The sequence below is a fragment of the Pan paniscus genome, chromosome 1, assembly GCF_029289425.2.
Source record: "Pan paniscus chromosome 1, NHGRI_mPanPan1-v2.0_pri, whole genome shotgun sequence".
NCBI classification, from domain to species: Eukaryota; Metazoa; Chordata; class Mammalia; order Primates; family Hominidae; genus Pan; species Pan paniscus.
In genome coordinates, this window is record NC_073249.2 from 215248371 (window position 1) to 215274213 (window position 25843).

Sequence of the window (25843 nt, forward strand, 5' to 3'; positions counted from 1 at the left end):
GAATGGGTGGGAATTAGATGTTTTGCAGCTGAATCTCAATCACAGACAACAGAGTACTTTGATACTTTTCCATCAGTAACTCAATAACTAGAGATTTCTGATGTATAAATCACTAAAATAAGTCAATCAAATACAGAGGACACCAGAAAGTTTTCATTGAGGTTATTTCTGATATTCCTTGGTAACCGTCCCTGCAGGGATAACATTCTCATCACTGTAGGACTTTAGCTTCTCTTTCTGACTCTGTAGGACATGGGTCCCGTAAGGTCTCATTGACTCCACCTCAACATTTTCCTCTAGTCTTGCCCCCTGCTGTTATCTTTTTTCCCTCATACTGAGCACCTGCCTGAAGCAAAGAATTCTGTGCTTCCTGTAAGTTGCATGTGGCCTGGTCACAATCACTCATGCCAGTAATCCTGGCACTTTAGGAGGCCAAGGCAGGAGAATCCCATGTGCCCAGCAGTTTCAGACCAGCTGGGGCAACACAGCGAAACCCTGTCTCAAATGTGCTTTAATAAAATTTTAGAATTATTAAAAAAGGAAATAAGAAAAAACAAACATAACTTGCACCTACATACTAGATTTTAGTGTCCAAGTGCCTGGAAGAGAAGTTTGGATTTATCAACCCCACTAGGCACGCCTTCCCTAGCAGCAAAGATGGAGCTCCAGTTCCTCAGACGGTGATGAGCCACAGGAAGGGCAGGGAGTGGGACCAGTGAAGATCCTCTTGGGCTGCCTGACTTCCCTCAGTGTACACATCAGCTCAGCCCGATGTGGGGTGAAGATCTCCCAATCGACACGAACCAAGGAATTCAAACTCTCCTCAGGGGCAGGATACGTCTCCAGGCTTAACTTGCTCAGCCCACTGGTGTGGCGCAGCAGGTCCTTCAGGGCATCCGTAGACATGCAATTTCTGCCAAAGTAGAAGGTGGTGAGCTGGGAGCAGCGGCTCAGGCCAGGCAGGATGGCGCTGAGTTGGCAGTAGTGGATCTGACAGCCCTCCAAGATGAGGGTCTTGAGAGTGGCAGCAATTTTCTCTAGCAGAGCTCCGAGGGGTTCAAGACTGATGCGGAACAGCAGCACGTAGCTGAGATTCAGATGCTTTAGGTAACCGAGGCTTGGGTACTGGGAGAGACACTTCATGTCCTCTTCCAATAGGTAGCCACAAGTTAACTCCAAGTTCTCCAAGGGGTTCTGGAGGCACGTGTGGAGATCAAGAAGTTAGTTCTGGGCAGTGATACCAGTTAGATGAAGGTGGTGGGGAATAACTGAAAGGGAAATGTCTGCTTCACCCAAACACAAGTTTATTCCCATCATGTGATGATGGTCCACATGCAAGTTGCTCTGTGATGAGGACTCTGATCATTCAGGGGCAGTCCTAGTTTAGCCTCAATCCTTTCACCATTGCTTGTGTGATTGGTTCAAGGCCACAAAATCACATCACTAAAGCCTCTTTTCTTCATCTTTTAGCAGAAAAGTTCATCTCTGGGCCACAGGTACCCGGTGGGAGATGTGCACGAAGAACTCAACTGAGCAAGGTCTAGGGTCATCAGCTAGAGCTACATGTCAGCAGGGGCTCCCTGACATGCCTGCATCTGCAAACCAACTGTCACTTTTTACCACTTTCACGCCTACTCCCTCAACTCCATCCCGGAAGCATGCATTTCCCATGTCAATTACCTTTCCTGGAGTTCAAAACAACCTTTTACAAACAGGGAATCAGAGACAGGATCATTTGTGATCACTAAGCTGGTGAGGACAGAGTTTCTACTGTGAAATGCACAGGTTTGATGCGCTGTCCCTCCTTTCATACCCTCCTCTATTACCTCTTTTATATCATATCAACTTGAAACACACTTTGTAACAAGAAATTCACATATGCACCCCCCAGTAGAGCTGAAACCCCCACTACCTGGCTTGTACATGATGTAGCTCTCTAGCCTCTACCCCAGGTAACCCCGCTGCCCTCATTGCAGAGATCCTGTGATAGCCACTCCAGAACATGGAGCACTGAACGGGACAATGTGTTGATATTCTGGTGTCCCCTTCACTGTGATGTCACCACTGGCTGACACAAAAGTTATGCCTTCTAGCATTTGCTGTAACAAAAAAAGGCTGTGCTGTGGTCTGCAGAGAAAGTGCACGATCCTTTCTCACCTGATCAGCTGTTCCAGGTGCCCACTGAAGAAGGTGATCAATTTTACTTTAAGCAATTGGAGGTGTTCCAGCCTGAGGAACACAGGCTGAATTTGGTGAGTAACCATTCCTCGAGGTCATTGTCCGAAGAGTAATGATAGCACCTGGAGAAAATGAGTTTGTGAAGATTCTTCATCTCCTTCAGGTAACAATGAAGCTTTCTTATCAGATGCAGCCAGGACATGTTGTGAATTTCCAGCTCCTGAATACTATTCAGGTGGACTATTTTCAATGACTTTCTAAGATATTTAATGGGTGTTAGATAATTCACCAACTTACTACAGCACAGGTGTACTAAAACTCTCCTTTGGTAAACCCACTGGAAGAGGTATCTCAGGCATTCATCTTGGGGTGTTTCCTTGAGGCAGACGTCTATGAACACCTTTAAGGGCTGGTGCTCTCCCATCCTTGGATAGTCCTCTGCTGTCTGCCTCTTACTCATGGCCTCTGGGGAGGAGGACAGGGCCTAGCCTCCAGGCCATCCGGCCCAGACATTCTCATCAACATCCAGCAAGTCCAGCACTTGAAGTTTCCACCTCCTATAGGTAAAGTAAGGGAGAAGCTCAGAATTTAGAAGGAGCCATCCCTGACTTTTGCTTTCATTCTCATTGCTCCCTGTTCTCTCTCTGACTTTTCTCAGTCCGTTTTCTCTTTTGATTCAGACTGCTCCCCACTTCTAGTCCCTTTACCTTCCACTGGGAAAAAGCAGGTTTCTGTTCCCACAGTGGACCCTGTATGGTGAGCAGTCCTTTCTCTGAGGATCTGGACAATGGCCAAAGCCTCCCTGAGCTTCCTCACCAGCACCATCAGAAGACTCTGGGCTACCCTGAGTCAGGCTGGAAAACAAACCGCTTTATTTTATTTATTTATTTATTTATTTATTTATTTATTTATGGATTTTGAGACGGAGTTTTGCTCTTGTTGCCCCGGTTGCAGTGCAATGGTGTGATCTCAGCTCACCACAACCTCCGTCTCCTGCGTTCAAGCGATTCTCCTGCTTCAGCCTCCCGAGTAGCTGGGATTACAGACATGCACCACCATGGCCAGGTAATTTTGTATTTTTAGTGGAGACGGTGTTTCTCCAAGTTGGTCAGGCTGGTCTCCAACTCCTGACCTCAAGTGATCTGCCTGCCTTGGCCTCCCAAAGTGCTGGGATTACAGGCGTGAACCACTGCGCTCAGCCTCAAGCCACTTTATATAGGGTTAAATAAACCCCCTCTGAGGGGACTTTGTGATTTGTAGAAGGTGACTCCCCAGGCCCTTTAGTTAGGAATTGGGGACCTTCATGTCCCAACTTCACCTTTGGATGCAGAGAACCTAATTATAATGCATTTAAATGTAAAGCCTCAACCACCAGGTGAACCTGGGACGTATGTGACATGTATATTTGCTCACCATACATGCATGCATCCCCTACCCTGTGAATTTTCATAGCTGCTCCAATAACCTGCTGAATATGCACACTTGGCGGCCTACAGGTGCAGCATAGATTCCTGCGTCACCTTCCCTCCCTCCAAGCGCTTGCCTCAGGTCCTGCCTGGAGGCCCATTTCCCAGCGAGCAGGTTGTAAACCTTTAGAAGAAATTACGCTCCTTTTTTCTAAATCTATAGACCCCATAATTTTTAGTGGACCTCATTGGTGTTAGAAGTGGGATTCAAAGGGGACCTCCGATTTCTTCCTGATGCCTCCAGAACCAATGCATCCTGCACTGGCAAGAGCCCCGTGAGGTCTTCTCGATTGCGCCATGGGAAGGCCTCGGGTAAGTCTTCCTGAATTCAGATGTCCAGCTCTTAGGTGGAAGATCTCAGAGACTTTAATTCTTCCCAGCTGGTTCTCTCCAAACAGTTTCTGGAGGGGACCTTCTCCATCAGTTCCAGGTTTTGGGACCTATGGTGCCTTCCCTTCCCTGTTCCCTCTCAGTCCCTGTCCTGGCCCCCTAATTGGGATCTTGGAGGGAATCTCTTTGTTGGTCCTGGGTTTGAGGAGACTCTTCCAGTTCCCTCCATCTGGACTGGATAGAAGATTCCTCTGAGGACTCCTGCCTAGCAGGGAGACATTCAGGTCAGACTTCTTGGGTCCATCAGGTTTGGTGAAGATGCTCGCCCTCTAGTGGTGCTTACAGGGACGCCTGTGGTAGGTAAGTGCAGTTATGAGGGCCCTTAGTTCCAAGGGGACAGACTCAGGCCAGTGGCCATCAGGAACCCTGGTGACTCTTTGTTTAAAGACTGTGTCCTGTATTACATGGGGGGAAATCTATAAAAAACACATGAAGTTCATCCATGTGATGACGGCACTGCCGTGACACACAGGTAGTGACCCCGGCAAAAGGAGGGTGACTTCATCCATATTCAACGTGTTTATATTATTGATGGCAGCTCATGTTGACTGCCCGACATTTGCATTGTAGTGGCTATAAAGTGATTTCTAAGCACTATGTGATCAATAAGCATTTACAGCCACCTGCCAGGCTCCATGCTCTGCTGTGGGACCACAGGGTGACAGAGACACAGTCCCTCCCCTTGAAGAAGCAATCTCTGTCTACCACATGAGATTGTCCAGGAAAAAAATCATTATCAAACACAACCTAGGCACATGGCCCAGCAGCCACGCTCCTTGGCACTTACCCAAATGAGAAAACCTAAAACCTGGATGTTTTTAACCACTACATTCACAATAGACAAAACTTAATAGGGACCAACATGTTCTTCAGCAGATAAATGGATGTATATACTGTAGCACATCCTGACAGTGTAGATTATTAAGTCCTAAAAGACATTAAAAAAAGTAAATGCACATAACCATATGAAAGAAACCAACGTGAAAAGGCCACATGACATTCTGGAAAAGGCAAATCTATGGACACAGTAGAAAGCCTGGGGGGGCCAGGAGTCAGGGTACAGTGGGATGGATAGAAAGAGAACAGGTGATTTTTAGGGCACTGAAGCTACTCTGCATGATGCTATAAGGGTGAATACTTGTCATCATCAATTCATCAGAGCTCATAGAATATACAGCACCAGATGTGAACCCTTAATGTTAATTATGAACTTTGGGTGATAAGGATGGTTCGTGTGGTTCATGCATTGGAACAAATGGATCACGCTGGGGCAGGACGTTGATCCTTTAGGAGTCCGTGCTAGAGTGGGGTCATGAAGTATGTGGGAATGCTCTACTTTCTGCTCAACTTCACTGTGACCTTATAACTGCTCTCAGAAAATAAATCATATTTCCCTAAAAATATTGCACTTCCTTCCAGCTCCAAAATTGTATAAATTTAAATATTTTTAAATAAGAGCATTTCTTATTCATTGATCTTCAAAATCAGTTTTGAAGGTGTCATTTTATTTGAGACTCAAAACCACATTAAGCATTTTTTAAATCTACTTTAAGTTCTGGGATACATGTGCAGAATGTGCATAGGGATACATAGCGATACATATGCCATGGTGGTTTGCTGCACCTATCAAGCCGTCATCTACGCTAGGTATTTATCCTAAGGCTATCCCTCCCCAACACCCCCACTGCCCGACAGGCGCTGGTGTATGATGTTCCCCTCCCTGTGTCCATGTGTTCCCATTGTTCAACTCCCACTTATGACTGAAAACATGTGGTATTTGGTTTTCTGTTCTTGTGTTAGTTTGCTGAGAATGATGATTTCCAGCTTCATCCATGTCCCTGAAAATGACCTGAACTCATCATTTTTTATGGCTGCATAGTATTGAATGGTGTATATGTGCCATATTTTCTTTATCTAGTGTATCACTGAAGAGCTTTTGGTTTGGCTCCAAGTCTTTGCTATTATGAACAGTGCCACAGTAAACATATGTGTACATGTGCGTTTATAGTAGAATGATTTATAATCCTTTGGGTATATACCCAGTAATGGGATTGCTGGGTCAAATGATATTTCTAGTTCTAGGTCCTTGAGGAATTGCCACACTGTCTTCCACAAAGGTTGAACTAATTTACACTCCCACCAACAGTGTCAAAGCATGCCTAATTTCTGAACATTCTCTCCAGCATCTGTTGTTTCCTGAAAAATATGGAACGTGTCACGAATTTACATGTCATCCTTGTGCAAGGGCCATGCTAATCTTCTCTGTATCATTCCAGTTTTAGTATATGTGCTGCCCAGACCAACACAGACATTTTCTTTTTTTTTCTTTCTTTTTTTTTTTTTTTTTTTTTTGAGACGGAGTCTCACTCTGTCCCGCAAGCTGGAGTGCAGTGGCACACTCTCGGCTCACTGCAAACTCTGCCTCCTGGGTTCACGCCATTCTCCTACCTCAGCCTCCTGAGTAGCTGGGACTACAGGTGCCCACCAACACACCCGGCCAATTTATTGCATTTTTAGTAGCTACGGGGTTTCGTTGTGTTAGCCAGTATGGTCTCGATCTCCTGACCTCGTGATCCACCCATCTTGGCCTCCCAAAGTGCTGGGATTGCAGGCGTGAGCCACTGTGCCTGGCCCACAGACATTTTTAAAATATTGCACTACATACTTTAAAATACCAAATTGCCATTATAAATTAAAATTTCAATATATATATTCAATATGTATAAATGTGTTATATATAAATCACAATATTTATTCTCTATAAACATTTACATAACAGCAGATTTTTGGAGATACCACTCAATATCACCCTGTTTGCATCAATAAATTACACCAGATGGTCTGAGCAACCAGCAGATGGCACATGAGTCTTATGGGTTGGAAATTTTTATCTCATGATCACTAGAGATGAACTCAGTCCTGCCTCACCCATCGCACCCTCTGCTGGCTGCTGAGGCTCTGCTGTTTGGGGGAATCATGATTAAGTGGTGGTGGCATGTAGAAGTTGAGTCCCATTGCCTGCCCTGGGTTTCTGCTGCCTCCCTGTTATCAGGAATAGAAGGTGAGATTGAAGTGTGAAGAATGCTGGGACTTCTATTAGGACGGGAAAAAAAAGAACAAGATGCATGTATTGAGCTCTTACTGTATGCCAGGCCCCATTCCAAGTCCTGGCCGTGCACCGTCTCATTGGGTCCTACGATAGTCTCATAGGGTGGTGGCATCATCATCTTCATTTTACAGGGAAACTGAGCCTCTTGGCTGTTTCGTGCCCAACAGCACCAGCCCCTGAGTCCTCGGCAGGGTTCTACACTTACGTGCCCTTTGTGTAGGGTCCCTCAGCACAGGTGTGGTCATTAATTACCCACAGGCACTTGATCATTATCCACCCTCTAAGGATGTGTGATTCCTACTACCATGCACTAGTCTTCCTTCACAGGGAGAAAAAGGAGGAGTTAAGAAAAGGTCTTTCATTGATGTTATAGGTATTATATGCCTACGTAATGTCAGCATTTTGCTAAAAGGGAATTTGGATGTCTTTATTGGCCACAACTACTTTAATTCAGCAAGGGCCGCTACCCACCATGACAGGCATGGGTTAGTGATGCCCTGAGGCTCCTGCTCATACAGTGTGGAGCTCTCCTTCCAGGGCAGGGCCACGCCTTGGGCAGTGAAGTCCTTTCCCAGCACAGGTAACGGTCAGGAACTGAGAGCTCTGAATCCACCCATTGAGAGTGAACAGGGTCTTGGCATTGGGACAGAATGAGGGCACCTGAAGGGGCTTAACTTCAGGGGCTGACACTCACTTTACACTTAGAATGCTTCAGGCCCTGTGTGCGTCTCTCATGTGTATTAACCCATTAAATAGTCACAGAGAATAGCAAGAAGGTAACAGATGCACAGAGAGAAGAAAAGAAAAGGAGGGAATTGTTCCAAATGATCAAATTCCATTTTGATGGCTTGATTTCCAGGAGCTGAACCTCATCAGTCACAGACAAATCAGTGCCTTATTAGCTCGATCAGTAACTGGACTTTTTTAGGTTTAAATTGTTTAATTGTTAAGCCATGTTAAGCAATTATGGAGGACACCAGAGAGTTTCCACTCAGTTTCCCTTTATTTCTGACTGTTACTTTACAACCATCTGTGCAGGGGTAACCCTCTCATGTGTCTCTCCTCCCCGATTCTCACTCTAGCAATTCAGATTGCCATTTCTGATCCTCTGGGACACAGGTCTCTAAAGAGCCCATCCACTCCAAGTCAACTTTTCCCCCAGTCCTGCCCCTCCTGCATCCTCATTCCTTTCCCATTCACACTGAGGAGGCATTTGAAACGATGGGTCTGTGCTCCCTTTAACATGCACTCATGGCCTAGGTTTCAGCTGCGAAATGACCAGAAGAAAGCTTGAAATATATCCACCCTGATGGCAGGCATTCAACAGAGGCAGTGACTGGGCTCCAGGTCATAGGAGGCCCTGATGCCACAGCGAGGGCAGGGGACGGTGCAGAACACAATGATCTTGGGCTGCCTTAAGTCCCTCAGTGTCTTCATCAGCTCAGCCCCAAGTTCAGCAAATCTCCCCCAGCAGAGAGCACCCTGGGTGTCACAACTCTCCAGAGGGGCAGGATACAGCTCCAGGCTTAGCTTGCTCAGCCCGACGGTGTGGCGCAGCAGGTTCTCAAGGGCAGCCATGGAGATGAGGTTCCCACAGAAGCTGAAGGTGCTGAGCTGGGAGCAGCGGCTCAGGACAGGCAGGATGGCGCTGAGTTGGGAATCCATGATACCACAGTCCTCTAAGTCCAGGGTCTGCAGTGTGGCCACAACTTGCTCCAGCAGACCTGTGAGGGGCTCAGGGCTGAAATGGGTCAGTGTGACGCCCCTCAGGTCCAGCTCCTTTAATTGACGGATGCTCGGGCACCAAGAGAGATGCTTCAAGTCCGACTCTGACAGCAGGCAGTCGGTCATAACGACCATCTCCAAGGGGGCCTGGAGACACCTGGGAGAGAACAAGAAGGAGTTAGAGGAGAGAGGTGGGGATGACTTCAGGGTGAGAGATGACGCTCTCCATAACCCAGGGCTGCTCTGCTCATCTGAGGATAGTCAGCACCTGGTGTTTGGGAATGGAGACTGTTCCTTCAGTGCAGTCCCAATCGAGGCTCAGTCCTTCACCATCACCGAGGTGACTGGATCAAGTCCATGAACTCTAAGGCTCCCTTTCCTCATCTGTCAGGTAGAAAACCACATCTCTGGGCCACAGGAGCCCGATGGAGACACAGGCCTAAATGACAAACCCAGGCAGGATCCTGCAACATCAGCTGGGGTGGCCAGGTTGCGGGGGACCCTGACATGCCTGTACCATCAGCAAACCATCTATCACTTTTACCATTCTTCACTCCTGCTCCCTCGCCCTCTATTCTATCATCATGTATTTCAATACATTAATTACCGACCTGGAGCTCAAAACAGGGTGCTGACAGGGAAACACAGGATTTTGCCTGTTCACTAGGCAGGTGAGGATAGACCTCATATTTTAAAATATAGGAGTGTGATGGGCATTCTCTTCTTTAGTGCCCTCTTCACCTCCCTATTTCCCATCATCTTAACTTAGACACACATCCTCAGGAGGAATTCACAAATGCACTCTCATCAGATCTAAACCCTGCAGTAGCTAGCTTCCTAGCTTGGCGCCTTCTCTATAGCATCTAGCCCAGGAGATCCCTCTGACTTTATTGGGATGGTTGTGTGATACCCATATCAGGACAGAGCCACCAACAGGATAATGCATGGATATTCTAGTGTCCCCTCACTCTTACTTCCTCACAGGCTCACAGTGCATACCCACTGGTGTTTACTGTAACAAAGAAAGGCTCTGCTGTGGTCTGAAGAGAAAGCTCACCATCCTTCCTCACCTGAGCAGCTGGTCCAGGTGGCCTTCGAGGAAAGAGACAGAGTGCATAAACAGATTCTGGAAATAGTCCAGCTTGTGGAACTGAGAGGTGAATCGGGCAATAAACTGCCCCTTGTTGTCTGGGGGAATGCGGGCAGATGCATGGATGTTGAAGAGAACAAGTTTGCGGAGATTCCTCATCTGGCCCAGGTAAGGGGCAAACTTGACAAGAATGGACAGCTCCCAGGGGCAGCACACTTCCACCTCCTGGATACAGTCAAGCTCCACCATGTTCAGGACCTCTATGATACTGTGGATGGGCATTCCAAAAACCTGCAGCTCCTTGCAACACACATGCAGTAAGCCTTTTCTCTCCTTGCCCCACTCTAAGAGGTGGGTGAGGCATTCATCCAGTGTCCTGTTCTTGAGACAAAGGTCTATGAACACCATGAATGGCTGCTGCCCGCCTGTCCCTGGACAGTTATCTGCTGTTTGCTTCTGACTCGGAGCCTCCGGGAAGGATGCAGCAGCTCCAGACAATATGTCGCAGAAGTTCTCATCCACATTCCTCAAGTCCAGCACTTGAAGTTTTGACTGCCTGTGGGTAAAGGAGAAGAGAGGCTCCAAACTAAGGCAAGGACCTGAGCTTTTATTTACATCCCAGACATCAGCTGTTCTCCTCTCTGCCACTTTTCCCTCTCTGATTTTGTCCAACCCCTTTTCCCTCCGGATTTTGCCTCATCCCCATTGCCTGTAGCTTTCAGAGCCACTAGAAGAGAAGTTTCTGTTTCCTCAGTGGACCCTGCATGGTGAGCAGTCCTTTCCCAGAGGGGCTGGGCAATGGCCAAGGCCTTCCTGAGCTTCCTCACTGGCACCATCAGAAGCCTCTGGGCCTCCATTGTGCCCCTCCTCCTCCTGAAACAGCTGTCCCTACCCTGGACAAAAGGGCCCTCCCCACCTGGACACCTGGGTCACCTCACCTGGGGCGAACCTCTTGGGTCAGCAGCACATCAACCCCTTCCAGCACAGATTTTAACGACTCCAGATGAGGCGACTTCATCAGGGACCCTAGAGGGAGGCAGGTGAAAGGCCAGGCCTGCACCATCGTTTTCAGGGTTTCACAGCGTTTCCTGCTGAAGGCTTCCATGAACAGTGTGGGGAAGAGCTCCCTGGGCAGCTCCTCCACGGTGGAGATGGCCAAGGCCTGGTCCCTCAGCAGCCTCTGCCTTGCCAGCTCCAGGAGTCTGGGTGGGGCCCTGATGCTCATCTTGACGAATCTGCAAGGGAAAACTCTAGAGGACAAATCCAGAGAAAAGGCATCACTCTAAGGCCAAATACGATCACCTCATCTTCTCCTATTGCTAATCTCATTGCTCTGGTGGAGGTGGAAAAGCCCTCAATTCCCCCCAATTCCATTCTGCACTTGGTGGCCACAAATCTGTATCTGTGCCCCTGCGACTACCACAAAGAATGTCTTCCAAACACCAAGGAGGGGACGAGGTGGCCAGTGGCCCATTAATTTCTATGCATTGCTCCAATGAAACTCAGGATTACTGGGATCTGTCACTCAGGATCCTGAAAGCTAAGCTCCACCTTTTTGAGGGAAATTTTTTTGCTACTTACCACCCAAAAACAATGAGAATGACTGTCCTGTGGCCCCACACAGCCTGCATTCTCAGTTTACACAATTAGCATGCTTGGGGAAGACTAAAGTGACTCCCTAAAATCAATGCCATTTGTTTTTATTTTGAAAAATTATAAGAGAAACTATAAAAGCAGTGTGGCAGTATTCTAGAGCACTTGGAAGGTGCGGATGGAAACACTAAGTCTCAGATGAAGGATCCAATACACATCCCTTCCACATACTCACAATCACCCACTTAGGGACAGAGTCTAAGGGCAGAGATAAATCCCATGTTCAGAACAAGACTCGAGAAAATCACAATATCACCAAGTGTGTGAACTCTAGCTGAAGGGCACAGAAACCAGTAACTTCACATGTCAAGACATAAAAATTCATCCAACTGTAAATTTTTAATATCTTTTTTAAAAAACTGCTTCAATAAGAATTTTGAAATGAGAAAAATGAAGCAGAAATCAAAATTGAGGGATGAAGTCAAAACTATATTTAGAGGAAAAATCAAAACCTACATCTGTTTAATTGAAAAAACAGACAGGAAATTCTCTGTGCCACTTTGGGCTGCCTGTCACCATCCCTGACTGGCTGGCTGCAGATCAGATGGGCATGTTCCTAAGGAGGTGGTGACTTACCAGATCTGGACTCAGTTTGCAGGGTGCTGGGATCTCTCAGAGAATCAAGCAGTAGCTCCAGGCACCAGGGCTTTGGGTCTCTCCTGTGCAAACTCAGGAGCTTTTGTTGATGTTTCTAACCACACCCTCCCCTTCTCAATCACCAGCTTCCAATCAGAAAGTGATACCTGATTGGATTCCGAAGTTCCACCTAGTTAATCCTGATTGAGTTTTACACTTTCTTCTGATTCATTGATTAAATTAGATGTGCATTTATGAAAGTGAAAGAATAAATAACAGGGTGAAAGTCCAAAACTCATTAATTCATTTATTCCCCAAACACTGATGAAGTTTGACTAATATGTGACCTTCATAGTGACATGGAAGGTTTAATCTGTTCCTGACATTAGAAAGAAAAAACAAAACCTGATGATATCTTTATGGAAAAATCTGTGGCCACATCGAAATTATCAACACGTTTCGTTAAGACAGTTAAAACAGCTTTAAAAAGACAGTGATGTCCACCCTAAGAAAATGGATTAAAAAGCTCCTTTATCCAATGGTCACCTGGGTTTTATGTTTTATAACAGGGCAGGTCATATGTGGGTTCAGGTTGAAAAGGGAACCACGGAGGGTGTGATTGATCACAAGACTAAGGTCAAGGCTTCACTGCAGGAAATCAGGACAGAATGACAAAGTGAGGTGGGGGCTGGGCAGGATGGGACCGGGTGTTCTAATAGAACCCTGGAAAGGAACCAAGACAGCATAAAACATGGTGGGTATTTTGTGGGCATCTCCACAGAAGGATTGAAAGACTCTGTCTAGATTGAGTTTAAAAATGAAAAAAGGAATAATTACAAAAGAGACAGTGCAGACTCTTCAAACACGACATTGTCTTTGAGGGCAGAGGAGGCAGATACAGTCTTGGCCTCTACTACAAGGGAAAGCGTGTTTACTCCAAAAATGATGGGCTCGCCTCAGAAAATCAGCCTGGGAAGATGGAATCTGAGAATGTGAGCTGGGGCAGATGCCAGAGGAAGGAAGGAAGGAAGGAAGGAAGTGAGGGAGGGAGGAAGGAAGGAAGGAAGGAAGGAAGGGAGGGAGGGAGGGAGGGAGGGAGGGAGGGAGGGAGGGAGGGAGGGAGGGAGGGAGGGAGGGAGGGAAAGAAAGAAAGAAAGAAAGAAAGAAAGAAAGAAAGGAAGGAAGGAAGAGAGAGAAACTCAGCCTTCCTGTCTTTAAGAACGGTGCACACATCTGGTTGTATTGTGTGCAAATGTACAATACATTTCCCCAACAAAACCTGGAAGCTCTATTTCATGTTAAAAGATCTGCTAAGTTCAGGGATGGCTCCCATCCTAAGCAGGATCACACAGTCATTCTTCTGCTATTTTAGGGCACAAAGTAGCAAGAACGTCCCCCGCCTCCAGAAAGTCCTCCAGGCCTTTCTCTCCCATTCCATATGAAACCCAAACAGCTCGGAGATGCCACTGGCTTCCAAAACTGCAGTACTTTGAAGGATGTTCTCCATCATGGAATATTTCTGTAAATGTTCTTTCTCCACATTTCTGACCTCACTATCAATGCCCTGCTATGTGTGCAATCGAGTTAAACTGAAACGTGCTCAGTGCGGCTTCTACTTCACCTGCCCTCACTTTGTGAGCCTGAGGCTGAGGGTGAGCTCAGCACCAAAGGTCATCCTGAATGTCTCTGTTGATTGAGCATGCACAAGGCACAGCAGGGACTGGTACCATTCATCCGAGATCTCAGCTCTCCCTCACGAGGAATCTAAGGCATGTTGCTATATTCCCCATTTTTAAAGTGGTGACCCTGAGACTTGGCTAGGGAGAGGAACCTGCCCGTGTTCAGGCAGCAAATGATGGACAGACCCCTCAGGTGAGGGGCTTAGAGGATCCCCTAAGGATTTCAATAATCTAAATGTTGAAAAGAACTGATTGACAAACTTTCCCTTCCTGCCCAATTCAGAAGGTCCAGCACCATCCCCAGGACCCCATTGAGAATCCCACACATGGGGGCATTTCTACCATGTCCTGTCACCTGTTCTTCTCAAGGTGCTCATCTGCTGTCAAACTCAGAGCAGCCTTCAGAGCCCCTCTGAGAAGATGACCTGACCCCTTCTCCACTCACAGAATCTCCACCAGAATACCAAAGCTCCCCCAGGCCCTTGCTCAGGGTCTCTAGAATATTTCTGAGCTTCTGTTTCCCTCCTCCAGCCTGAGCTGTCAAGGCAGGTATCTCTTTATGCATCCTGGATACCTCAGCCCAAATCTCCTGAACAACAGAACATGGCCACAATGCTGGGAGACCCTCACCCCAGAGCAGTCATTGAGGAATTCTCCCAAAATTCTATTGAGCTATTTTGGTGAACATGAGAAGCCATAAAGCAGGGAGTTCCTCAGCTGCTGCTCTGGCCCTAAAGAGGCCCCTGGGACCGGACTGCTGGAGGGTGACCCTGCCTGGCATGCAGAAGGAGACCTGACTCCTCTGGTCTTCCTATGGGTGCCAGGCTGAGAAGAGGTCCTGGGAAATGTCCCGGTGCAGGGGCCATCCCTTCCCAGGCTCCCCTGGCTCAGCCTTAGAGCTGACAAGGCTGCACCTGGAATGCAGTCAGTCTGTTTCTGTCCAAGTCAGGTCTCTTCTTAGCCTGAGCTGTTCACCCTCTCTGCATTTCTAAGAGTCAAACTCCCTGTTCTGGCCCTGTTGCCCTTCTCTGGTCCTCAACCAGGTCTGATTCCAGGTCAGATTCATGAATCTCATGAGCTAAAGTAGGGGCTTCCTCTCTTTCTTCCTCCAATCAAGTCTGAGGACAAGGTCACCCTGAAAGCAGACACTTGATGCTGAGGGAGGTGCTCAGAGCCTGGGGTGGGAGGAGGTCTGCACCCTCACTCCAGGCTGGACAGAGCCAGAGGGACTGAAAGTAGGAATGGGGCCAAGAAGGGGAGTGATCAGAGGAGCTGATGGGGCTGAAATAAAGGGGAAGGAGGGAGGTGGCAGCAGAGCAGGCAGCCAGGTTCTCTGGCTCTCATAGAGCTGTGTCTCTGAAAGGCAGGGACTTGTGTCTGAGACCGTGGGGCACTGGGGCTTGGACTTGGGTCTGTGAGTTCCCAAGACACTTTATGTGCCCTGGTCTGAATGAGGTTTTAGTGGCTGTCCCTTCCTGCCCCAGGGGGCACAGAGTCAGGAGAGTGGGGAGTCCCAGGAGAGGAAGAGCGGGTGGCGAGTGTCCATCCTGGATCCAAAGACAAGCAGCAGGTCAGAAGGAAGCAGCTGTGGCTTGAGGCCAAGAAAAGGATTCTCTTTGGAAATCATGCAGCTCCATCTTTTCACTGGTCAGAGCCTTATGGGACGGTGAGGACTGGGCTTTTCAGGAGGGAATGAAAAAGAATGGGGTCTGGCTCAGAGTCCCTGACATCCAAGTTATTCCAAACCTCCTCTGACAAGCAAAGGGAAAATCATGGAGGATGGAAGTCAAACCAAGGCTCACGTGGCTGCCCAGAGCTTTCCAGTGGATCCAGAGAGGGCACAATGATCCTCAGTCAGAAAAGTCCTCCAATGTCCAGCACTGAGGCCCAACAAGAGTGCCTGGAGGGGACTCTCTGTGACACGTCTGAAGAGAAGATTCTGGCACATGTGACTCCTCCCACACCCTCTGCCTCCCCCTGAATCCTCTCCCCTTGATTCATTCAAAGACCTTCACTGAGCACCAGGGATTGCTTCCTGCAATTCCGGGTGCTACCAGGGAAGACGAATAAAATGCAAGGAAGCTGGAAAATGAACTCAGCAGAGGACACCAGGCTCAGCACTGCAGTCCCGGTCAGAAAAATGACTGTGCAGGCTGCGCGGTGCAGAGCGATCATAATAACCCATGGGGATAATCACAGGTGTCCCAAATCCTTTAATCACTTTTTGTTGGAATATGAAGAGGTCTCTCACTGCTGAATATAAATATACAGGGAAGTGAAAAACATTAGTAAAACGAACATTTACTAAGTGCAACGTGACTCAAAACACTGAGAAGCCAAGGGTTTTATTTCTTTGAAACAACTTGCCAAGGCAGTTTGAACAGTGATCATCTTGCTCCTGGGCTCAGCACCGCAGAGGCAGCTGGTGTCTTCTCCACCTGGGAGAGTTGTCCTGCTTTTTTTTAAGTTGGGATAGGCCAGTGAGTCGGGAAGTTTGTTCATCTTGGGCTTGGGGTACAGGAGGAGTTGGTGGGGTGCCTGTGGCCACTCCACTGCCCTCTGGGATTAGGAGGAGACAGTGGGGTCAGGACTCACCCCCTGGCCTGTGCTTCAGGTGATCCCTCTCCGTCCTGTGGATGTGGGGTTGGGAGCAGGTTTGGGGTCCTCGCCTATCCCCATTGGCTCTTCTTGGGAAGATGAATTTATGGGGCACCTGCAGGTGGCCACGTGTGGGAAGGAATCTCAGAACTTACATGGATCCATGCAAATGAGGCTTCCTTCAGGCAGACACAGGAACTCTGAGCCTCCCTGATGCTGCAGGCACCTGGGTTTGGGGACCCTCTTGGAGACAAATGCATGGAGCGTCCCAGGAAGTTTCCCTGTCTCCCAGCTCCTCCCTGGGCTTCTGCATCTGGGAGTCAGGGCCGGATCAAGAGAAGCCCTGCGGGGAGTGGGAAGGACATAGGATTCTCAGGGTCTCAAGTTCAGCTTTTAACATTATCCTCAAAGGTGGGGTTTTTCCCAGAGGCCTCCTTTCCACAGATCCCATGCCTTCTTGCTGGACTCACGGGAAACTTGCCCTGCTAGAGACATGGGATATTTTACTTTTCTCTGCCATGGAGCCATGCTGGAGAGCTGTGACTTCCTAGCTGACCACACACACACATAAACATGTAAACACCATGAGGTCATTGTAGGGATGCCCACTGGGCCTGCGGTTCTCCCATAGCACCCAGTTCATAAAAGCCTCCCTTCCACTCACCTGGGGCCTGGAGTCATTGGCCTCCTCCTGTCTCATTGATCCAGCATTTGGCCTTGACTGGCCAGTGACTCAGACCCCAGCAAGAAGGACAAAATGACTAGTTCACGTGCTTTAGGGGAAACACAGAGAGAATGAGAAGACCAGTGTCTGAAGTGGCAGGTTGTGAATTGGCTCAGGGAGATGAGACTGGAGAGGTGCAGCCAGGGGCAAGGGTGACTCAGGGGTCATTGGCAGTTTGGGATTAGGGTTGTGAGGCCACTTGAAGCCTATTTTCCACATCCCCGAGGTGGCTGAGAGGACCGTGCTCCCTGGGGGGATAACCAGAGGGCAGGGACACGCATCAGAAGATTCTTGCACTGTCCAGACAGGAGGTCCTGGTGTCCACTTGAGTGGCCATGGACAGCATGGGGACGTCCTGGAGGCAGAGTCAGCAGGACTTGCTCTTAATTCTTCCTGGGGTGGATGTGAAGCTTGTGTCCTGGCAGAGGGAGTGGCTGGCACAGGAGAGGACTCTGCCTTAGGGCTGAGTTATCCCCTGTGGCCTCAACTGTTTTCCTGATTATGCCTGTTGTCTTTGAATGTCAACAAAAGTAGCCAACATTTATGGAGGGTTTATTATGCCCCATGCTTTGGGCTCAGCATTTTTACCTGAAGATTGAGATTATCCTTCTACACATTTGATGGAGAAAGAGACAGATTCAAAGAGAGAGGGAGAAATTTTCAAGGCCAGACAGCCTGTAAGTGGTGGGACTGGAATGACGGAATGCCTGTTTGTCAACATCTTTGGCGGTGACATGATACTGTCCCAGTCCCTGCAATCTGCTGCTCATTTTCATCCTTTCAAATAAAACTCCACAGTCAGAGGCTTGTGCAAGAGTTGGGGTCCAGAGCATCAGGTCTAATGTTTGCTATGTTTATATTCACTGCCAAATCTGTTATTCCAAAGAAATTTTACTAGTGAAATAGAAATACGTTGTCTGACAGCATTACCCCCTGTGATATGGTTTGGATCGAACCATTGCTCTCCAGCCTGGCAACAGAGTGAGACTCCATCTCCAAAAAAAATGCAATTAATTATAACAACACGTCCATTCACTCTCCAAAGTGTCTGGGACTGGACAATTAATTGTCAGGCCCTCTTCTGTAGCACCATACACCAGAGCATATACGTGGATTAAAATAAATACAAACACAAAATGCAAGTATATATTCTTTTTTCATTATTATTATACTTTAAGTTTTAGGGTACATGTACACAACGTGCAGGTTTGTTACATATGTATACATGTGCCATGTTGGTGTGCTGCACCCATTAACTCATCATTTAGCATTAGGTATATCTCCTATTGCTATCCCTCCCCCCTCCCCCCACCCCACAACAGTCCCCAGCGTGTGATGTTCCCCTTCGTGTGTCCATGTGTTCTTATTGTTCAATTCTCACCTACGAGTGAGAACACCTATGAGTTTTCTTCTAGGGTTTTTATGGTTTGAGGTCTAACATGTAAGTCTTTAATCCAGCTTGAATTAATTTTTCTATAAGGTGTAAGGAAGGGATCCAGTTTCAGCTTTCTACTTATGGCTAGCCAGTTTTCCCAGCACCATTTATTAAATAGGGAATTGTTTCCCCATTTCTTGTTTTTGTCAGGTTTGTCAAAGATCAGATAGTTGTAGATATGTGGCATTATTTCTGAGGGCTCTGTTCTGTTCCGTTGGTCTATATCTCTGTTTTGGTACCAGTACCATGCTGTTTTTGTTACTGTAGCCTTGTAGTATAGTTTGAAGTCAGGTAGCATGATGCCTCCAGCTTTATTCTTTTGGCTTAGGATTGACTTGGCAATGCGGGCTCTTTTTTGGTTCTATATGAACTTTAAAGTAGTTTTTTCCAATTCTGTGAAGAAAGTCATTGGTAGCTTGATGGGGATGCCATTGAATCTATAAATTACCTTGGGCAGCATGGCTATTTTCACCATATTGGTTCTTCCTACCCATGAGCATGGAATATTCTTCCATTTGTTTGTATCCTCTTTTATTTCATTGAGCAGTGGTTTGTAGTTCTCCTTGAAGAGGTCCTTCACATCCCTTGTAAGTTGGATTCCTAGGTATTCTATTCTCTTTGAAGCAATTGTGAATGGGAGTTCACTCATGATTTGACTCTCTGTTTGTCTGTTAGTGGTGTATAAGAATGCTTGTGATTTTTGCACATTGATTTTGTATCCTGAGACTTTGCTGAAGTTGCTTATCAGCTTAAGGAGATTTTGGGCTGAGACGATGGGGTTTTCTAGATATACAATCATGTCATCTGCAAACAGGGACAATTTGACTTCCTCTTTTCCTAATTGAATTCCCTTTATTTCCTTCTCCTGCCTGATTGCCCTGGCCAGAACTTCCAACACTATGTTAAATAGGAGTGGTGAGAGAGGGCATCCCTGTCTTGTGCCAGTTTTCAAAGGGAATGCTTCCAGTTTTTGTCCATTCAGTATGATATTGGCTGTGGGTTTGTCATAGATAGCTCTTATTATTTTGAGATACGTCCCATCAATACTTAATTGATTGAGAGTTTTTAGCATGAAGGGCTGTTGAATTTTGTCAAAGGCCTTTTCTGCATCTATTGAGATAATCATGTGGTTTTTGTCTTTGGTTCTGTTTATATGCTGGATTATGTTTATTGATTTTCGTATGTTGAACCAGCCTTGCATCCCAGGGATGAAGCCCACTTGATCATGGTGGATAAGCTTTTTGATGTGCTACTGGATTCAGTTTGCCAGTATTTTATTGAGGATTTTTGCATCAATGTTCATCAAGGATATTGGTCTGAAATTCTCTTTTTTTATTGTGTCTCTGCCAGGCTTTGGTATCAGGATGATGCTGGCCTCATAAAATGAGTTACAGAGGATTCCCTCTTTTTCTATTAAGTGGAATATTTTCAGAAGGAATGGTACCAGCTCCTCCTTCTACCTCTGGTAGAATTCGGCTGTGAATCCATCTGGTCCTGGACTTTTTTTGGTTGGTAAGCTATTAATTATTGCCTCAATTTCAGAGCCTGTTATTGGTCTGTTCAGAGATTCAACTTCTTCCTGGTTTAGTCTTGGAAGGGTGTGTATGTCGAGGAGTTGATCCATTTCTTCTAGATTTTCTTGTTTATTTGCATAGAGGTGTTTATAGTATTCTCGGATGGTAGCTTGTATTTCTGTGGGATCAGTGGTGATATCCCCTTTGTCATTTTTTATTGCATCTATTTGATTCCTCTCTCTTTTCTTCTTTATTAGTCTTACTAGCAGTCTATTAATTTTGTTGATCTTTTCAAAAAACCAGTTCCTGGATTCATTGATTTTTTGAAGGGTTTTTTGTGTCTCTATTTCCTTCAGTTCTGCTCTGATCTTAGTTATTTCTTGCCTTCTGCTAGCTTTTGAATGTGTTTGCTCTTGCTTCTCTAGTTCTTTTAATTGTGATGTTAGGTTGTCAATTTTAGATCTTTCCTGCTTTCTCTCGTGGGCATTTAGTGCTATAAATTTCCCTCTACACACTGCTTTGAATGTGTTCCAGAGATTCTGGTATGTTGTGTCTTTGTTCTCATTGGTTTCAAAGAACATCTTTATTTCTGCCTTCACTTCGTTATGTACCCAGTAGTCACTCAGGAGCAGATTGTTCAGTTTCCATGTAGTTGAGCAGTTTTGAGTGAGTTTCTTAATCCTGAGTTCTAGTTTGATTGCACTGTGTTCTGAGAGACAGTTTGTTATAATTTCTGTTCCTTTACATTTGCTGAGGAGTGCTTTACTCCCAACTATGTGGTCAATTTTGGAATAGGTGTGGCGTGGTGCTGAAAAGAATGTACATTCTGTTGATTTGGGGTGGAGAGTTCTGTAGATGGCTATTAGGTCTGCTTGGTGCTGAACTGAGTTCAATTCCTGGATATCCTTGTTAACTTTCTGTCTCATTGATCTGTCTAATGTTGACAGTGGGGTGTTAAAGTCTCCCATTATTATTGTGTGGGAGTCTAAGTCTCTTTGTAGGTCACTAAGTACCTGCTTTATGAGTCTGGGTGGGGCAACCCTCTCGGGTCCCCTTCCACAGTGTGGAGGCTTTGTTCTTTCGCTCTTTGCAATAAATCTTGCTACTGCTCAAAAAAAAAACAAAAAACAAAAAAGTATGAATCTGGGTGCTCCTGTATTGGGTGCATATATATTTAGGATAGTTAGCTCTTCTTGTTGAATGGATCCCTTTACCATTATGTAATGGCCTTCTTTGTCTCTTTTGATCTTTGTTGGTTTAAAGTCTGTTTTATCAGAGACTAGGATTGCAACCCCTGCCTTTTTTTGTTTTCCATTTGCTTGGTAGATCTTCCTCCATCCCTTTATTTTGAGCCTATGTGTGTCTCTGCACATGAGATGGGTTTCCTGAATACAGCACACTGATGAGTCTTGACTCTTTATCCAATTTGCCAGTCTGCGTCTTTTAATTGGAGCATTTAGCCCATTTATATTTAAAGTTAGTATTGTTATGTGTGAATTTGTTCCTGTCATTATGATGTTAGCTGGTTATTTTGCTCGTTGGTTGATGCAGTTTCTTCCTAGCCTTGATGGTCTTTACAATGTGGCATGTTTTTGCAGTGGCTGGTACTGGTTGTTCCTTTCCACGTTTAGTGCTTCCTTCAGGAGCTCTTTTAGGGCAGGCCTGGTGGTGACAAAAATCTCTCAGCATTTGCTTGTCTGTAAAGTATTTTATTTCTCCTTCACTTATGAAGCTTAGTTTGGCTGGATATGAAATTCGGGGTTGAAAATTCTTTTCTTTAACAATGTTGAATATTGGCCCCCACTCTCTTCTGGCTTGTAGAGTTTCTGCCAAGAGATCAGCTGATAGTCTGATGGGCTTCCCTTTGTGGGTAACCCGACCTTTCTCTCTGGCTGCCCTTAACATTTTTTCCTTCATTTCAACTTTGGTGAATCTGACAATTATGTGTCTTGGAGTTGCTCTTCTCGAGGAGTATCTTTGTGGCATTCTCTGTATTTCCTGAATTTGAATGTTGGCCTGCCTTGCTAGATTGGGGAAGTTCTCCTGGATAATATCCTGCAGAGTGTTTTCCAGCTTGGTTCCAGTCTCCCCATCACTTTCTGGTACACCAGTCAGACATAGATTTGGTCTTTCCACATAGTCCCATATTTCTTGGAGGCTTTGTTTTTTTCTTTTTATTCTTTTTTCTTTAAACTTCTCTTCACACTTCATTTCATTCATTTCATCTTCCATCGCTGATACCCTTTCTTCCAGTTGATTGTATAGATTAATGAGGCTTGTGCATTCGTCATATAATTCTCATGCTATGGTTTTCAGCTCCATCAGGTACTTTAAGAACTTCTCTTCATTGGTTATTCTAGTTATCCATTTGTCTAATTTTTTCCCAAAGTTTCTAACTTCTTTGCCATTGGTTTGAACTTCCTCCTTTAGCTCGGAGTAGTTCGATCTTCTGAAGCCTTCTTCTCTCAAATCATCAAAGTCATTCTCCATCCAGCTTTGTTCTATTGCTGGTGAGGAGCTGCGTTCCTTTGGAGGAGGAGAGGCACTCTGACTTTTAGAGTTTCCAGTTTTTCTGCTCTGTTTTTTGCCCATCTTTGTGGTTTTATCTACCTTCGGTCTTTGATGATGGTGATGTACAGATGGGTTTTTGGTGTGGATGTCGTTTCTGTCTGTTAGTTTTCCTTCTAACAGTCAGGACTCTCAGCTGCAGGTCTGTTGGAGTTTGCTGGAGGTCCACTCCAGACCCTGTTTGCCTAGGTATCGGCAGCAGAGGCTGCAGAACAGTGGATATTGGTGAACCGCAAATGCTGCTGTCTGATCGTTCATCTGGAAGTTTTGTCTCAGAGGAGTACAGCTGGGTAGCTGTGTGAGGTGTCAGTCTGCCCCTACTCGGTGGTGCCTCCCAGTTAGGCTACTCGGGGGTCAGGGACCCACTTGAGGAGGGAGTCTGCCCATTCTCAGATCTCAAGCTGCATGCTGGGAGAACCACTACTCTCTTCAAAGCTGTCAGACAGGGACATTTAAGTCTGCAGAGGTTATTACTTTCTTTTGTTTGTCTGTGCCCTGCCCCCAGAGGTGGAGTCTACAGAGGCAAACAGGCCTCCTTGAGCTGTGGTGGGCTCAACCCAGTTCCAGCTTCTGGGCTGCTTTGTTTACCTACTCAAGCCTCGGCAATGGTGAGGGCCCCTCCCCCAGCCTCGCTGCCGCCTTGCAGTTTGATCTCAGGCTGCTGTGCTAGCAATGAGCAAGGCTCCGTGGGCACAGGACCCTCCAAGCCAGGTGTGGGATATAATCTCCTGGTGTCTAGTTGTTACGCCCATTAGAAAAGCACAGTATTAGGGTGGGAGTGACCTGATTTTCCAGGTGCCATCTGTCACCCCTCTCTTTGACTAGGAAAGGGAATTCCCTGACCCCTTGTGCTTCCCAGGTGAGGCGATGCCTCGCCCTGCTTCAGCTCATGCACGGTGCACTGCACCCACTGTCCTGCACCCACTGTCTGGCACTCTCCAGTGAGTTGAACCTGGTATCTCAGTTGGAAATGTAGAAATCACCCGTCTTCTGCATCACTTATGCTGGGAGCTATAGACTGGAGTTGTTCTTATTCGGCCATCTTAAGTATATATTCTAAATACTTGCTATATACTTATATTCTAAGAGGTCACATGCAAATTCAAGGCTAGGTCAAAGAGTAGAGTGGCTATCTATGGAAAGGGGAGTGGAAGTGAATCATGGTAATAAAAATTAAGTATAGATAGAGATAGGAATAGATAGACATACACACATATAGCTGCAAGAAAGGGGAATGTCATGGACCAATGATGACAGCGAGCCATGTAAAAAGGCTACAATTCTTGTGATTATGTGTCTGTTTTCAGGATGGGTTGTAGCTTACCTTTTTAGAAAGGCTGATGCCACAGCCATAGTGAATAAATGATTATAAAATGTGTTTCCTTTCTGGGGCGTCTCTGGAGAAATCTCCAGTGGTAGGAGAACTCCGTTTACTGGGCGGGTGATCACACAGATAAGATTTTTCAGATCCAATGGCACTACCATTAACTTCATTATCCTTGGTATCCTACAAAGGTCGAGTGAAGAAATGGTATCTTGAAACTAAAATTAGCTAAACTAACAAAGGAGACTGGGTTAATTTTTTTTTTTTTTTTTTTGAGACAGAGTCTCTGTTACCCAGGCTGGAGTTCAGTGGTGCTATCTCAGCTCACTGCAACCTCTGCCTCCCGGGTTCTAGTGATTCTCATGCCTTAGCCTCCCAAGTAGCTGGGATTAGAGGTATACCACCACACCCAGCTAATTTTTGTATTTTTAGTAAATAATGGGGTTTCACCATGTTGCCCAGGCTGCTCAACTCCTGGCCTCAAGTGATCCACCAGCCTCGGCCTCCCAAAGTGCTGAGATTACAGGTATGAGCCATCATGTCCAGCAAGACTGGATTACTTTAATGAAATTTTTACCACCCCCTATGGGAAAACACAGCCAGATCCCCCATAAGGTATTTTATTTTCACCAACTGCAATCAGAAACACTGATAATTAAGTATTTACTGGAGAACCTATGCCTTTGATAATAGAACCTCATGTATCCCCTGCACTTTTTAGCTCTGATCATGTAACCAGAGGATCAACTCCAACAGATTAGTCATTGCTTAAGTTGTTACAGGTGATGACGCAAAGCCCAAATTGCTCAGGCATGTCCGATGGGAAAAAGGTTTAACCTCTTAACTATTAACACAGCCAGGCGGACTGTTTGAATTGGCATCATCTGAAACCAGTTGGAAAGATGATGCAAGCTTGCTGCACCATCCCCAGATTGGGGAGACAGGTTTAGAACTTGTCTCCTATCTGCTTGTCAGTTAACTCTTTTTTATTTTTATTTTTATTTTTTTCTTTGAGACAGAGTCTCCCTCTGTTACCCAGGCTGGAGTGCAGTGGCATGATCTCAGCTCACTGCAACATTGGCCTTCCGGGTTCAAGTGATTCTCCTGCCTCAGCCTCCCCAGTAGCTGAGATTACAGGCATGCACCACCATGCCCAGCTAATTTTTGTATTTTTAATAGAGAGGGAGTTTCACCATATTGGTCAGGCTGATCTGGAGCTCCTGACCTTGTGATCCGCCCACCTTGGCCTCCTAAAGTGCTGGGATTACAGATATAAGCCACTATGCCCAGCCCAGTTAAGTCTTAATAATTTTTTTTTCCCAAAATGGAGTCTTGCTCTGTCACCCAGGCTGGAGTGCAGAGGTGCAATCTCGGTTCACTGCAACCTCTGCCTCACAGGAACAAGCGATTCTTCTGCCTCAGCCTCCTAAGTAGCTGGGATTACAGGCATGGGTCATCACACCCAACTAATTTGTGTATTTGTCATAGAGACAGGGTTTCACCATATTGGCCAGGCTGGACTCGAACCCCTGACCTTGTGATCCGCCTGCCTTGGCCTCCTAAAGTGCTGCAAATATAGGTGTCAGCCACCATGCCCAGCCTTTTTTGCTTTTCTATGCACTTAGGAGAGTGAGCCCATCGTTCAGTAACAATATGACTCAGTACCACAAGACTTTTCAAATCCTATTTCCAGTTGGTGAAGGAGGGTTTTGATGATCACTGGACCTTCATGCCCTACCATTTGGAGACTGCATCTTTTATTTTTTTATTATTTTTTTTTAATTGATCATTCTTGGGTGTTTCTCGCAGAGGGG

General features: G+C 46.2%; 2 protein-coding genes and 1 non-coding gene across 3 annotated transcripts; all 3 read right to left on the reverse strand.

Annotated features, from left to right (window-relative positions):
- Window positions 1-446: 446 nt before the first annotated feature.
- LOC117978557 (PRAME family member 1-like) lies at window positions 447-1811 on the reverse strand. Its single transcript, XM_034951309.3, has 2 exons — window positions 1681-1811; window positions 447-1204 (listed from the first exon to the last, which is right to left on the reverse strand). Exons 1-2 carry the CDS (start codon window positions 1809-1811, stop codon window positions 646-648), a joined length of 690 nt encoding a protein of 229 aa, XP_034807200.2. The 3' UTR covers window positions 447-645.
- Window positions 1812-6233: 4422 nt separating this feature from the next.
- On the reverse strand, window positions 6234-6340 carry LOC117978558 (U6 spliceosomal RNA). The gene has a single exon (XR_004669270.2). It is a non-coding gene; the product is annotated as a U6 spliceosomal RNA (small nuclear RNA).
- Window positions 6341-8463: 2123 nt separating this feature from the next.
- Window positions 8464-11183, reverse strand: PRAMEF7 (PRAME family member 7). Its single transcript, XM_063596303.1, has 3 exons — window positions 10897-11183; window positions 9939-10514; window positions 8464-9025 (listed from the first exon to the last, which is right to left on the reverse strand). Exons 1-3 carry the CDS (start codon window positions 11181-11183, stop codon window positions 8464-8466), a joined length of 1425 nt encoding a protein of 474 aa, XP_063452373.1.
- Between the last annotated feature and the right edge of the window lie 14660 nt (window positions 11184-25843).

Excerpts from the sequence above, each read along its gene's own strand:
- LOC117978557 (XM_034951309.3), bottom strand. The coding sequence starts at position 1,811 with ATGAAAGGAGGGACAGCGCATCAAACCTGTGCATTTCACAGTAGAAAC. Across the intron at positions 1,205-1,680 it reads TGTTTTGAACTCCAGGAAAG|GTGCCTCCAGAACCCCTTGG; the intron begins GTAATTGACATG and ends TGATCTCCACAC.
- PRAMEF7 (XM_063596303.1), bottom strand. The coding sequence starts at position 11,183 with ATGAGCATCAGGGCCCCACCCAGACTCCTGGAGCTGGCAAGGCAGAGG. Across the intron at positions 10,515-10,896 it reads ACCCAAGAGGTTCGCCCCAG|GCAGTCAAAACTTCAAGTGC; the intron begins GTGAGGTGACCC and ends CTTTACCCACAG. Across the intron at positions 9,026-9,938 it reads CACCTGGACCAGCTGCTCAG|GTGTCTCCAGGCCCCCTTGG; the intron begins GTGAGGAAGGAT and ends GTTCTCTCCCAG.